Below are 14,813 nucleotides of genomic sequence, written 5' to 3'. Positions count from 1 at the left end.
GCCACTCCCAGATTAAGTAATTTGTAATTTTATCTTCCCAAGATGGGTGTTCCACATATTGGTGTGCTCGGGGCAGGAGTTATTGGCCTCACAACAGCCACGGAATTGCAGAAGGAATTTCGGAATGTTCAAGTCACCCTGGTTGCTGATCGTTTCAATGAGGAAACGACGAGTGATGGAGCAGCCGGGATATTTCGCCCTGGGACAAGTTTTAGCGGACCTTCGGCCGAAATTACAAGGTATGGTTTCTTCAAGTTGCTTCCTAGACACTCATTTTATCCCTATTTTTTATTAAATCAATAAAGAATGAACTCCACATTATAAATGTAATTAAATTCCATCATGATTAACCTCAGAGGTAGAAAAGTTACGTAAAATAACTGAAATAGAAGTTAGAAATTAAATTAACTTTATGTACAGGTTATTAATTGAGACTATACCTACTGTAAAGTGGGATCCTAACATTGATTTCTCCACACATGCACAGACATAAAAGGTAGGTTTATGTTCCTGTAAAATTATGTTTACCCCCTCCCTCTCCAAATTTATAAGAAAATTGAAAGTAGGGTACAGTGGATTTTACCACATTAGACATTCAATCTTGATTCTCCCAACATAACAAAACGTTATAAAATTTTCTTTGATTTTACACTTTCCTGCATTTTAAGTTGTTTCTTTGGTAACATTATAGTATAAGGGAAACGGATTTCTTCAAATTTACAGGAGAAAGTACTTACGAAAATCATTTTCTGTAGCGTTGTGGAAGTTCGTGAATCTAGTTTTGATCCATTTCCATCCATGCAAAAATATGTCGTTTTCTGTGAAAATCTGTCTCCGACACGCTGTTTCTGCTGCCGCCATGCGCTTTCTGCACGAGAGTACAATGTTCCGTGTGTTAAGATGATGCAACCCCATAGTCAGTGTTTCAGCCTCGCCGTGTTTTCACTAGAACATGACGTGTCGAGTATTTTTAATTTTTTAATTTTTTTTTTTTAGCTTGCCTAACCTAACTTAACCTAACCTAACCTTACGGAAAATGGTTTTTGGGGCTAACATCAATGGTTTGTGGGGCTAACATCAATGGTTTGTGGGGCTAACGTCAATGGTTTGCGACGTATTAGCATAATTTCAAATCCTGGCATGAAAGTAGCGATTTTCCGGTGAACGAAGTTGCAACACTGCATAAATCGACAAAACACTCTCACAACGCGCCCTGAACCAGTACGCTATTGCCTGCCATAATGTGTTACAGAATCGAAATAACAAGTAACAGTAAGTACTTGTAAATGTAAGAAATAGACATTATCTTAGTTAGAAATGCATTATTTCACCTTAGGAAATGTTCAGCATTCCAAAATAGTACGTTAGCAATGTAAAAAATATGATTTATAGGTGTTTCCCTTATACTATAATAGTACCGTTTCTTTAGCTTGGTTCCCTGAAAAACTTAAAATCAAGGTTCCACTGTATTTATGTAGTTGCTCCATTCTGAAGTTATTACATTTCAGCCCCATTTCAAGGTCCATGAGTTTAAAATGTAAAAAAGGATCACTAAGAGAGTACAGTAAAAAGCCATAGGTAAAGAAACATTGCTGCAGGAGCACATGACGTCATTTTGAATCCATTTGTTCAAAGTTTTAAAGGTGCCGGAAACAGGATCAAAATACTGAAACAGGCCCTTCAAGAAACTGTCACCCATAATCCAAGCCAGTCTCTCTCTGGAAACCACTTGGTTACAAGCGGTTCACTGTGAATTTAGCAAAGTGTGTTCTTCATGAGATATGCCATTTCTTTTTCCCTACGTAATTTTAATTACTGTCATTGCTCGAGTGATTGCAAAGTTGAACCAGACCCATGAACAACCGGAAAAGTTTTGTGACAGTTATTACAGGGAGGTCTGTATGATACTGTTGGTAATTACTGATTTAAGTACATTTATTCTCTAAGAATCTGTCAGTCAGTAACAGTGTTCGAAACTAAAGCCCTTATCACACAGAACTGGATTTCTAGTAGGAATGCCCTAGTTGGCGCTGAACTAACTTTCTAGATAGCAATCATGGCTGCCTGGCTGACTGCTTGGCTGGTTTGGAGGAATATGACATGTTCTAATTGCTACTTGCTTTCCTTGACTGGATTCTGTGGAACAGCCAATCAGAGCAAAGTTTCGCCATGTGAAGATAATCTGAGTGTGCAAAGGAGCGCTTTTGTCTGTGGTTTCCAAGTGTTACTCCAGCAATGTGTAACGTATACAGCATGAAAGGCACGTTGAGTTACACCATCTATGCTGAGTGCATGGTGTTTACATTTGAAACAACTAAAATATTCTTCCATACGTGTACAGTAAACGTTGTAAACTATGTATTTAAGCAGCACCATTGTTTTGTACCTAATAACGTTTTATAGGAAACGTTATTCCTCTCGGTTGAATAGTTATCGGCTTTTAAAAATGTGAAGTGATACATTGTTTACATCTCACGCGACCGCCATTACAACTTCCCTTTTATGGGAACAAAAGTCTATCGACAAGTACGCTGGTAAGTATCGTGTGAGGTGAAAACTAGCAAATTGGTAGCCAGTCCAGCGCCAACTAGGGCATACCTACTGGAAATCTAGTTCTGTGTGATGCGGGCTTAAGCCTCAATACTTAGTGTGACTCCTAGTGCAATAACTTTAGGTGTCAAAGTTGAAACATTAGTCACAAAATGATAGCATTAACAGTACTATAAATAAGGTATGTAGTGCTGTAATGTTCCACAACAGGTTATCAACCCACATAACTACTACTGCAAGTTAGAACATGTTCACGAGACACATCAACTCATTTTGATCATAAGACAATCATCCACTGGTCTAGTTGCCAAAAGTGATGGATTTAAAAAGAATAAAACAATAAATTCTGTGTATATATAGGGTGTATCAGAAATGATAGCACAAACTGAGGTGGTGAAAAGTACACAATAGTAGAAGCAAAAAAAAAAAAAAAATATACACTCTTTATATTGTAACTTGCGATTGCTAATATCAAACACTGCTCAGTAGTGTTCAATGTATGAGCTTCTAAATAAGGTTCAAAGCTTGCAAGAATGATATTAGCTCTGAAAAAGCTTGGAATCCTAGAACTAGTATGACTGATGCCACCAAGTCAAATTGTTTTTCTTGTTACAGCCAGTGGATATCAGACTCCTACCACCACTATGATGCACTGAGACTTTCTGACCAGTCGCCGCTGGCAGGAGTGTACCAAGTGTCTGGCTACATCTTCTCCAGTAAATATCCTGGTATTGTGAAGGCAAGTTTTTGCATGTTGGATCTCCGTAATCTATCAGTGTTTTGATTTTTTTGTTATGTTTTCTTAAAAATTAACCAATATGGAATTTGTACCAATACCACAACAACTGTTATAACATGGCAAATGATCCAAAAATAGAAGAGTTCAGAAAGTTACTTTTTAGCAGTAATTCAGTTAGTTACTTTGATCCAAAAGTAAAGTGGAAGTTCCTTTATTCTAGATATAACTCATGTTAACATATTTCAATACAATCAGAATATTCTTTTTTCAGAGATCAAAATCTAAAATTAATATTCATTATTTATTTAAATATAAAAATTTAGACATAAGAAAGTTCAATGTAAACCTCTTTCATTGAAAACTTCAAACTTGTGGAGATGCCACTTCTAACATTAGAAAAGTTACCGGATTTGAACCGGCCAGGGATCGAACCTGGGACTTTTAGCATGATAGTCAGACGTGTTACCGACTGTGCCACTGTGACCACTTGATTTTCAAGATACAAACGTTTTATTTATACCAAGAAATGCAGTTTAGATAGGTATACAGTGATGATGTCCTTGTTGTTGTACACACATTCAGTGATGTCTCTTGGTCCCCACGCTCCCCAGATTTGTCTGTCTGAGACTTCTTTATGTGGGGTTACCTGAAGTCGAAAGTCTACGTTCCCAAACCTCGTACAGTCGACAAGCTGAAAGTTGCCATTCGTGAAGAAATTACAGCTGTGCCAAACGAAATGTTGGCAAGGGCAATGCAGAACTTGGAGGTGAGGCTCCAGATGTGTGTACAGCACCAAGGACGTCATCTTTCCGACATCATCTTCCATACTTAAATCATCACTGTATACCTATCCAAACTGCATTTCTTACCGATGGTTTTGGTGGTAATGAAACGTTTGTATCTTGAAAATCAACGACCTTACACTTATTCAAAAAACATGTGTTCTTTTTGCACCAACTTGTATTATTGACTAATAATCACCATACATAGGTTAATGGAATCCATTAATTCACTCTCTTTTTAGGAACAACACTTACAACTTTCTCTTGGTAGACAAGAGGTCATAGTCGTGGCGATTGAGCAGTCTCCTACAACTGTTGGAGGCAAGGAAGCATTATTCCATTTTTCGTGGTCAGAGGGTGTGAAACAATCATCCTAAAAATTGCCACCAGCCAAACTTCCGGGGGGGGGGGGGGGGACCACGGAAAATAAGCAATTACTTTTGACTTTAGACACACTTTCCTAAGGCATGCTTTCTCTCCCCCTCACCTCACACCCTCTAAGAGACTATTAACACATTCACACCAATAACAATAAAAGTAAAACAAAAAAACAAGACAAAATTGATTTGTATTATGGAAAATGAAAACTTATATAAGTGGTGCAATACTGAAACTTCATTTACCACATCTACCATGCATTATACATGTGCGTTGTGAAGCAAGGCAAGTGTGTTAAAAAATAAGCCGCAAACAATTTCTGTAAGTGCTCTTGTAAAAACTTAATAAAATTCCTGTTCTTTAGTGATTTTTCTGTTGTATACAGTTTTGTACTTGTTTTCATGTCGGCTGTGAATAATATTACAATCTTTCAGTCATCATCGCTGCTATTATTATCATCATTTCAGAACCAACATTTGGAGAAGTTGGTGCCTTTGTACAGAGCAGCAACTACTGATGAACTTTCCCTGTGTCCCGGTACCTGGAGGTTTGGCGCCTTCTTCACCACCCTGCTCGTTGAGTGCAGGAAATATCAACCATGGCTCATGGCAAGGTTGGGCTCATTTCATGCAGTATTGTAGTACACAGTTATTATTAGAATGTCCTGTCATAGCTTGCTCACACCTTCAGAAATCTGTCTTACCTTAATAAATACAAAGATCTTCATGTTCTTTGCTTTCATTCAGATATTTGCAGTATTCTTGTGACTACGAAAGCTTATTAAATTATTGTGAATATCTACACAACAGCAAAAGCTTACCACACACGAAAATTCATGAGAATGCTCCACAACAAATTCTAAGCAAATGTAATTCTTGAGAATTTGGAATATCACTGGTTTTACAAAAGGAGGGGAAATTCTTAATCAACGCCATATGCCACTGTAGGGTTTGGCATTAAAATCAGTCACTCACTGTGAGAAAACTTTGTTTGTATGTGAAAACAAGAGTGATTTTTTCCAATCACCCTATATCAACATACAGTAGCTGTCTTACATTCAGGTTATTTTCAAAACTCAAGGAGAGTTAAATACTAGTTATTGCATTTTGAATATATATCTTCAGTGTTGATTGACTCATTCTTAGATTTCAGGAAAATGGGGGTAAAGTAGAGAAGAGGCATGTTTCCTGTTTCCACGAAGTGCTACACCAATATGACCTCCTCGTCAACTGTACAGGACTTGGGGCAAAGGAACTGTGCGGAGACCACAAACTGGTGCCAATACGGGGGCAGATAATGAAGGTAGGACAGCAAGCTCCTCCACCCAATACCACAATAGCAATGCTCAGAATGATTATTCTAGAGGCAAGGCAAAATTTAAGTACAATTACACGTTTTGAAGCTTAACTTCTCAAATTTGCAGGTATTTTTTAATGATGTAAACTTGAAAAAATTATGAGCTGAGTCGTTAGGGTGTCTGACTACCATGCAAGAGACCCTGGTTCGATCCCCAACGGGACTTTTTCAACCTGTCGTATAAAGTGGGTACCTGGAGGTAGGGAGGTTTTTCAAATATAAAATATAGTGTTAGATAGAAAAAGATAGGCAGGTTACTTTTTGCACGATAAATTTCAAATCTTTTTTTTCATCTGGATATCAATTGAATAACATCACCAGAAGTCAGCACACCTGGTACTTGACTCTGACACGACCAATGTTGCCAGTACACTTCGTAATTTAAAAGAAAACAACATTTTTTTTATGAACATGGCATAATCAATCCTCTAAATTGTCTGCAATGCACAGAATTACTCCCACATCTCCTAATGTGCATTTATTGCATGCTACATGTACGGGGAACTTTACCTTTTTTTTTTTACTATTTATCAATTCGATAAATACCCATTGAGACCATGGACACACATCGAAAACTATTTCAAGCAACTCCATATCTGTCTTTTATCCATGGTTTTATTTCCTTTGTACAGCATATTTTTAACACCTTACAAGCTTTTTTTCCATACTGAACATTCATGGAGAAAATTATTTTAGTGTTTCCTGTTTATAGAATATCCATATAAATAAAGTTAATAACTAATACAAGGTTCATGTTTCTATCGTTTTTTGTACAAAAGTTAAGAACGTTCGAAGACTCTGTTCCGTGACTTTTGGGACACCCTGTATATCTTGAAATGTGACGTGATACACAAATTTTGAGACCTCTGAATTCATCCAGGATACAGAAAAAAAGTTGAGATTTGTTCCCTAGTGTAATCTTCATTTACAAAATGGCTCTTGGGCTCACCCAGCTTCTTAAACAAAGCCGTATGTACGAGGAATGATCGGAAAAAAAAGAATAGAAAGCCTGTAAATTCCAGTACGTATTTATTTGACAAATACAAATGGAATTGAGTGAAAGGATACTCCATACACTACTTTTCAACATAGTCCCTCCCTCATTCAGGTATTTATAATAGCGCTTCACGATGCCCGTCTCATAGAACTCGGGGTCCTGTCATCAGAGCCCAGCCCTTACTTCGTGCTGCACAACATCATCCGAGTGAAACCGGCGTCATTACTGCACCTAGGAACAGCATTTGGAAAAAGAGGCCTGGACTTCTCACCACAGGAGCCGTTCTGCTTCATGACAACATGGTTCACAGTACATGTGACAGCTGGCAAGTTTTGGGTGGCATGTGCTCCAACATCCACCATACAATCTGGACCTTGCTGTGAGTGATTGCCATCTCTTTGCTCCTTTGATGAAGCATATCAGAGGATGCCGGTTTCACTTGGATGATTTTGTAAAGCACGAAATAAGGGCTTGTCTCCGACAACAGGACCCAGAATTCTATGAGACAGGCATCCTGAAGCACTGTTATAAATGCCTGAATGAGGGAGGGACTATGTTGAAAAGTAGTGTATGAAGTATTCTTTCATTCAATTCCATTTGTATTCATCTACTAAATACCTACTGAAATTTACAGACTTTGTATTCTTTTCAATCATCCCTCATACCTTCATGGCATGGTGCAAAGCTTTAATTTTATTTTCTATCTAGGTGAAGGCTCCATGGATCAAAACCTTTTTCTATGGGGACTACGACACATACATAGTGCCTGGCAGTGAAACAGTCACCCTGGGTGGCACAAGGAACTACGACAGCTACAATGACCTGCTCAGCCAGCATGACAGTGCTGACATCTGGGAACGCTGCACTCGACTTGTGCCAAACTTGCAGAAAAGTAAAATCGTCAGAGAGTGGGTGGGGCTGCGACCCCATCGCAGCCCCGTGAGGGTAGAAGAGGAGATTATGGACATTGGGCTTCACAAATTGAAGGTGATGCTTTTTGTTATGACCGTTGGGAATAAAGGAAATCACAAAATTCCTATTGCAACTTTAACTTCCTGTATCGATCTTTTAATCAGGTGTCTAGTACAGCACCTGGTTTTTGCTGCGTGGTTTTCATGGCCAAAAACTAGATTGAGTGAAAGGAAATTGATGTCTCTTGTAGTCGGAAAAAATCAGAGTTTTTACTGAAATCATATCTTGAATGCTTGTCCTGCAAATATAATGGTAATACTCACAGAAAACTAGAGGAATGGCTTTATGTAACAATTTGAATTCTAATCGCAGATATTTCTGGGTTTTCAGTATCTGAACAGGTATAGAAAATTACACCAGCATGTAACTTGAACAACCCTTAAAAAACAAATACACTGTCATGGTAGAGTTGGAATGAAATCCTTTAACATGAACTTTTTCACCACCAGGACCTGTTTGTACCTCTTGAATTTAACGTGCTTTACATGCTTGTATTCTATTGCATGTATGCAGTACTACATCTAAGAAATTTATCATAACTGCATTTGCTGGGTGGTAGGATGTCAAAATTTGACTCGTGAAAAGCCTTCATCCCAAAAAACAACTTCAACTCTGCAACAATTACTTCACTTATATTTTTTTTTACATACCACACATTTAAAAAGGCAGTGCTTTAAAACCTCAAATCGTTTTTTTAATACAATTTATTTAATAAACACCTGATGTGATACTGTGTTGTAATTCAAGTTCTGTCCAGCCGTACATGTATATAAGGGACTCAATTGGCATGGTGGTTTATTGGGAAAATTACCGATTGTCAATCCGATATATATATACAATTTAGTGCAACATTCTATCATTTTGTTACAATTTTTATGGATAATCTCCATGCCCTACTTTCTAAAAACAAGTAAATGTCTAAATATGCAACTTCTTTTTCACTGCAGTCAACTTGAAACACACATTTATTAAGAAGATCAATGAACCATTCAGGTTTTCAAGGAACATTTGGAATTTTATATTGGATCGGTAGAATATCGGTTATCAATAAATTTTATATAGATACTTTCTCGGAATCAGCAAATTTTTTTATTGGCCCATCCCTAATTTAAATGAACGAAGGGAACAGGAATTGAATATTAACAGTTGTTTTGTACACAGGAAATTCAAGCTGTGTTTCGTGATTTAACACTTAGAACTAATTTGAACAATTTTAAGCTGTTAGTGCTCAACAGTTGGCATTAGTTCAGCCCTATTTAAATAGCAAAGGACACTCAAACTGTGTTTTCTTTCCGTTGCAGATTGTACACAACTACGGCCACGGAGGCTACGGGGTCACCACAGCTCCAGGCACTGCCAAGCATGCTGTGGCTCTAGCAAAAAATCTTCTGGCTGCCAAACCGACACAAATCTCCAGCAAACTGTAGCTCTGGAACTTTACAAGTTAATGCTGTTCTGCCTCGGAAACTCTACTAAAATAGTAACGAAACGATGAGAGAGTATCTGGGACGGTTGTTACCACTGTAAAACACTGTGATTCAATTTTCCTTTTATTTGTGTAAAGTACTTGCTGATCATTGATACCTTTATGCTGCTACTTACAAGAGTAGCTGTCTGTGTTGTTTATTTTGGAAATATGTATATTTTGGTTATATAAGTTGTTCAGAAATTTATATGTTAATAAAATTATAAATATATCGGTTCAACTTATTACTTCCACTGATTTAGGTTTTCAACAATTTTAAACAACATGAAGTGGTATTTATCCAAAAACCTTCATTTGTCATTACAAAGAATTTGTTTATTGAAATCAGGGCAATTACATAAAAAAGGTAAAGTAAAGTAAAGTGCTCCCCTGTGCATAGCACCAACGCCATGAAGGTGTATAAGGGGTGTGGGGGTAACGCCCCACACTTTCTTGATCCGGTCGTGAGTGGGGGTGATGTGATCAGCATCATGCCCCTGACGGCCTTTACCCCCCAGGGTTTCCCCCAGGTACCCATGTCATTCGATGCTGGGTGGGTGCTGGGGCCGCTTCCAATGTTAGAAAAGTTCCCGGATTTGAACCGACTGGGGATCGAACCTGGGACCTTGAGCATCGTAGTCAGACGTGCCACCGCGGCCACTGGGCAATTACATACATATGTATAGAGTAATTACATACATAATTAATTATCATGCTACACTATTCAGGATGGAAAGTGGTCACCAGTATTTCTAGTTTTGCTTCAAATATGAGAATATGTCTTTGCAAGAAGAAAAAAAAAATGATTTAAGAAAAAAATGTTGACTCCAAGATAGTAGTTAGCATACCCTAATGATTTTCCCAGGAACATAAATTAAGGGTTTTTTAAAAGAAAATATCCTTGGAAAAATATTTAGACATAATTTGTATTCATGTCCAGATATAATTAGAATGATTAAATCAAGAAGACTTAGGTGGGCAGGCCATGTGGCACGAATGGGAGAGGAAAGAATTTACAGGATTCTTGCTGGGAAGCCTGATGGTAAGAGACCAGCAGGAAGGCCCTGTAATGATGGAAAAGATTGGATTTATCTTGCCCAGGATAGGGACAGATGGAAGGCTTGTGTTGCTGCAGCCATAAACCTTCTGGTTTAAGAAGGCTAGAGAGCTAGTTAGTTATTCTATATCATGTATCAGGATGTTCAATTTGTGTTTCCCCAGTCATATTTGTTTTAAATAGGAGTTACTACTGACACTGTTTATCAACCAACAATGTTAATTGGTAAAACAAATGCATTTCACCGATTAATATATCAATTGATTGATTTTTAGTGTTTATAGCTTGATGCAAAAGCAACTAATACAATGTAGTAATTTTTCTGGTAATTCTATACACCACAAAAAACAACGCATACTTTTTTATTGATATCACTAATTATGAATGGCAATTGACATTGGTGATTGATTTTTTTTAAAAGTAGTTTGAAGGCAAAACATTTTCATTTACTTCCGCTACTTAGAATCACATCTCATTGCACCAGGGCTTCAAACACCTCAATACTAAGGTCCACTGTCCTGTTGCTAACAATATTCCTGGCATCGCCAAAGACTCATTCACACGGAACTGGAGTAGCTGCAATGCAAAGCACGTTCTTTGCCAATCTGAAACTTGAGCTGAGTTTTCCATGCAATGGTTCGTAGCTCGCATATCTGAACAACCAACAATCAAGAGAACTGGTAAGCTAGGCTGAATGGAAGCTCAGCTCTGACAGTTTCTGTTCTGCTAAACTACCAACTAAACATAAAGTCTTCAATTCCAGGGAATACTTTCGGTGAATAAAAGGCGACCCTTTTCTTCAGACGTGAGAAAGCAACATAATGAAACCATCCTGAATATTGCTAGAAGACAAGAGGCTAATGACCTGTTAGACATAGTTCATCAAATGGTATATGCAAATTCACAGAGCAATTATATTCCCTCCATCTCACGTTACATTGTAATCACATTGATTACATGGTTGAGCGGTTTGATTAGTGACATGTTTTACTCTTTTGGACCACCTGGTATATTTGTGTTTTACACTTTGAAATCAATGTGTATATCTTCTGGACCAACCTGTATATTGAAATCAATGTGTAAAACATGGAGAGGGACTACGATTCCACCATTTACAAAAAATGCTACAGACACCCTGAAAAGAATTGGATTTGATAACAAGTGACAAACATTCATTATAACCCAACTTCTTAAATAAGGTAAATGATTTGTGGAAAACTGAGTGGGGAAGGGGGAGCATTTGATTACCCATGGTTCTCATAAGCATGGGTATAATCAGCCACAGTTTCTGTAAAAAAAGATTATTTTGCCTTTATAAAATTTTTATTAAAATATGTATTACTTACAAACAATGCTTTTAAGTATTTTGATGCGAAATTCACCCTCACAACCATGAGATTCTCAGTGAACGAAAGATAAAGCACCCCGTACATAAATATGAACCCTCCAATACTGACAGACGTATTAATACAATATAATAAATGTTTTATAAAATTATACTTTGAAAACATTATGTACAGTATTTACATGTCTTTGGATCTTTCATCACATTGTGTATAAGTTATATTGCAACTGTAGAGCCTCAAAGGCCCAATAATAATAATAATAATACACATACAAAATGTTTCTCCCTTTGAACAGTTCACGAAGGGAGATTTTTGGAATGTAAAAAATATTATGCAAATGACTAATTTGCTCTACATGTAAAGGCGAAGTTAAACATTGACTTTCTTTAAAGCAATGGCACCTGCTACAGCTTAACATGGCCACTTTTACCTCACTATTGGTTCAGGCTCAACCGGTAACCAATATTATGTAAATCAGTCGACATGTATGCAAAGTGGAAATGTGCCACAAGGACTAGACACCCTCTCTTGTAACGACAAACCTCTTTACACTGGGAGTCAACCTATGCAGTGGAACCTCAGCTGTGCAGTTTCCAGTTATTTGTGCACCTAACAGCAGACATTTTTGTTTGGCCACTGTCATTGATTTCTTTGCTGTCTTATCTTTTCTACTGGGCTTATGTGTTGTTGTTAATCGTAGTGCCCAATCCAATGAAATAATTCTCACCTGATTTACACTTATATAAATGATTTGGTAAAGTGTTGTAAGGCATCAGAAGTGGGGACTGTCATTAAGGATGTGCAAATCTACAAGGAATGCTTAATCTGCAAACCAAGGAGACATTGTACATATGCATTTTTGTTATTTACCGTATTTGCCGGCATACAAGACACACTTTTTACTTTTAACAATAGGTCTGAAAAACACGGTGCATCTTACATGCCAATACTCAGTTTTTTATTACCTTGATTTCTGGAAATTTTCTCTGTTCAGAGTTAGACGATTTCTTTCTTGCTTCCTTGAAGTGTGTGACAAAGAAGATTAAAATTATATTCTTTTCTAGTTATATTAGGTAAGTTATTTGTTGATGTTAATTTATATTTGAAAATTGTAAATTAATACTAAAGCTTTTCCCTCAAAAATATGTAAAAAAGGGTGTGGGTCTCATATGCAGGCAAATATGGCATAGTGGTAACGTCGCCTTGTAATCATGGTTCAAAACCTGGTGGAGCCACACACTGGTTCAGATTCCACTTGAAACTGTATGTCCAGTTCTGATGAGCCCCTCTGTACATAAAGTGGACTTAAAAAGCTCAAACCTTTGTTATTTAGTCACTTTTCTGCCACTGTTGGCTAATCATGCTGATGACGATGAGTGATGATAGATGAAATTAATGAAGATACACACACAAGCTAGGACTCAAACCTAGGAACTTTGGCAGTGAGATTGAAAATCGGTCACTTAACATGCTCACATTGTGCGATCTGATTTGCGGGATTTTTTAAAGAATATACAATTTACAAGTACTTTGAGCATTTTGAGGTGAAACGTATGAAAAGACAGTTCTACACTGTGGCTGTGGAGTCCAAGGCGTAGGGCTCCAGCTACAGGACGTGCACAGGTTCGAGTCTCCTGGGGGAAGCGTAACAACTTTTCTCCTGAGATTTCTGCCGGTGTATGGGACCGGTGGCCACCCACCATCGTGAGGAAATTAGGGAACCACGAATGAGTAACCCAGTCATAGAAAACCTACGACGACGACTGGGGGTTCGTCGTGGTGACCACACGTCACACCGTAAACTGGTTAGATGACCGGTAGGTAGGTCTTGGCCCTCACAGGCTGTTGCACCATGGTGGTTATTATATCAAAGAACAGCAAACCTAAAGTATTTGCACTAAAGATCTAACCATTCGCCTACATTTGCATAAAGATCATAAAAAGTGAACTTTAGGAAACATCAAAGATATTTTTTTTTAATGTCAGACTTGTAAAATAATTGACAGTTTACAGATTACTTGGCCCATTGCTACTCCATGGATGGGAATTGTAATATGAACTAAGTTAATTAATTTGGTTCACTTAACTTTTCTGCCACTTTTGGCTAATCACAAAGATGAAGGTGAGTGATGATATAATGAAATTGATGAAGGGACACTCACAATAACACCCAAGCCTGCTTTTGAACTCAGGACTCCTGAATGATGTGCTATCCACTCTGCCACGGAGGTCGGCAAATATGCACTAAGTGTGTAAGCATGAAAACATACAACTGTAGCTCCACTGCATACAGAACTCCACTCGTAAGACCTGCAATTATTGGCCAACGTACATTATGCATGCATCGTACTTAGAGGTGGCTGGACACCAAAGAGGAGAGGGGAAAAGGCACTTGCGTTAAAAATTCATTTCCTACGAAATAATCCAGGTAGATTAGGAAGGTTACCTGGTCGATTCACGTTTGTTTTTGCTTGGAACATCTTTGTCATCTTTGTTGTCACCCTCTGCTTCATGTCCTCCATCCCTTGGCCCACGTTGGTAGCCACCGCAAGGGTGATATTGCTGGACCTGAAAAGGTTGGGGGGGAAACTGTCAGTGAACAGGAACTGCATATAATATAAAGTGAGTAAAAGAAACAGCCGGGAGGGGAATTGGAAGGAAGCAAACAGGAGATTCATTATTATTATTAGAGCTCATCTTTTTTTCTGAGCCTTCAAAACAATGCTAAACCTGATATCAGCCTATTTCCCAGAAGTAGAACCAGAAAACATTGTTTTTATTTCGCATTTGTTTGCATTTTTACTTTTAGGTCATTTCTCAGTATTTTTTTGCCATCTTTATGGCATTCTTGAAGTTTATTTTTTTTCTCCCCTGTCGTTTTGTGAATGTCAAAGGCATTTGCTACCATAATTTATGTATTTAAATTTCCGGACACAGTCTTTTTAGCAAGTTTGCCACGAATCGAAAATATGGAAAATGGAAATGCACAATATTATTTTTAACTGAAAGTTTGGCAACTGATTAAATAATTAATTGCCATACATTTATTTTTCCTCCTGTGCTTAAAATACTGCATGTGACGCCTACTTTTAGATTACCTTGCTGACCACTATAATTGATGTAAGGAGAAACACAACTGCTGCACCAACTATTCTATCATGCACTCTGAAA

General features: G+C 37.7%; 2 protein-coding genes across 4 annotated transcripts in view; one reads left to right on the top strand and one right to left on the bottom strand.

Annotated features, from left to right (window-relative positions):
- Positions 1 to 9,471, top strand: part of Daao1 (D-amino acid oxidase 1) — a 30,132-nt gene extending 20,661 nt beyond the window's left edge. For all 3 annotated transcript variants that reach the window (XM_083144128.1, XM_083144127.1, XM_083144129.1), the window contains exons 2-7: positions 43 to 239; positions 3,166 to 3,289; positions 4,917 to 5,062; positions 5,595 to 5,751; positions 7,511 to 7,789; positions 9,076 to 9,471. In XM_083144128.1, the coding sequence (XP_083000254.1) occupies positions 43 to 239; positions 3,166 to 3,289; positions 4,917 to 5,062; positions 5,595 to 5,751; positions 7,511 to 7,789; positions 9,076 to 9,201 (1,029 nt within the window). In that variant the 3' untranslated portion in view covers positions 9,202 to 9,471. The remainder of the gene's footprint in view (positions 1 to 42; positions 240 to 3,165; positions 3,290 to 4,916; positions 5,063 to 5,594; positions 5,752 to 7,510; positions 7,790 to 9,075) is intronic.
- Positions 9,472 to 11,609: 2,138 nt separating this feature from the next.
- The window catches only part of LOC146004618 (RAB11-binding protein RELCH homolog), a 39,209-nt gene continuing 36,005 nt past the window's right edge, over positions 11,610 to 14,813 (bottom strand). Inside the window, exon 22 of the mRNA XM_083143490.1 lies at positions 11,610 to 14,210. Coding sequence (XP_082999616.1) covers positions 14,048 to 14,210 — 163 coding nt within the window. The 3' untranslated portion in view covers positions 11,610 to 14,047. The remainder of the gene's footprint in view (positions 14,211 to 14,813) is intronic.

This window comes from Lepisma saccharinum, chromosome 22, assembly GCF_977018435.1.
Source record: "Lepisma saccharinum chromosome 22, izLepSacc3.1, whole genome shotgun sequence".
Classification (NCBI taxonomy): Eukaryota; Metazoa; Arthropoda; class Insecta; order Zygentoma; family Lepismatidae; genus Lepisma; species Lepisma saccharinum.
Note: the sequence above shows the minus strand (reverse complement) of the source record. Positions and strands in the feature narration are given on the sequence as shown.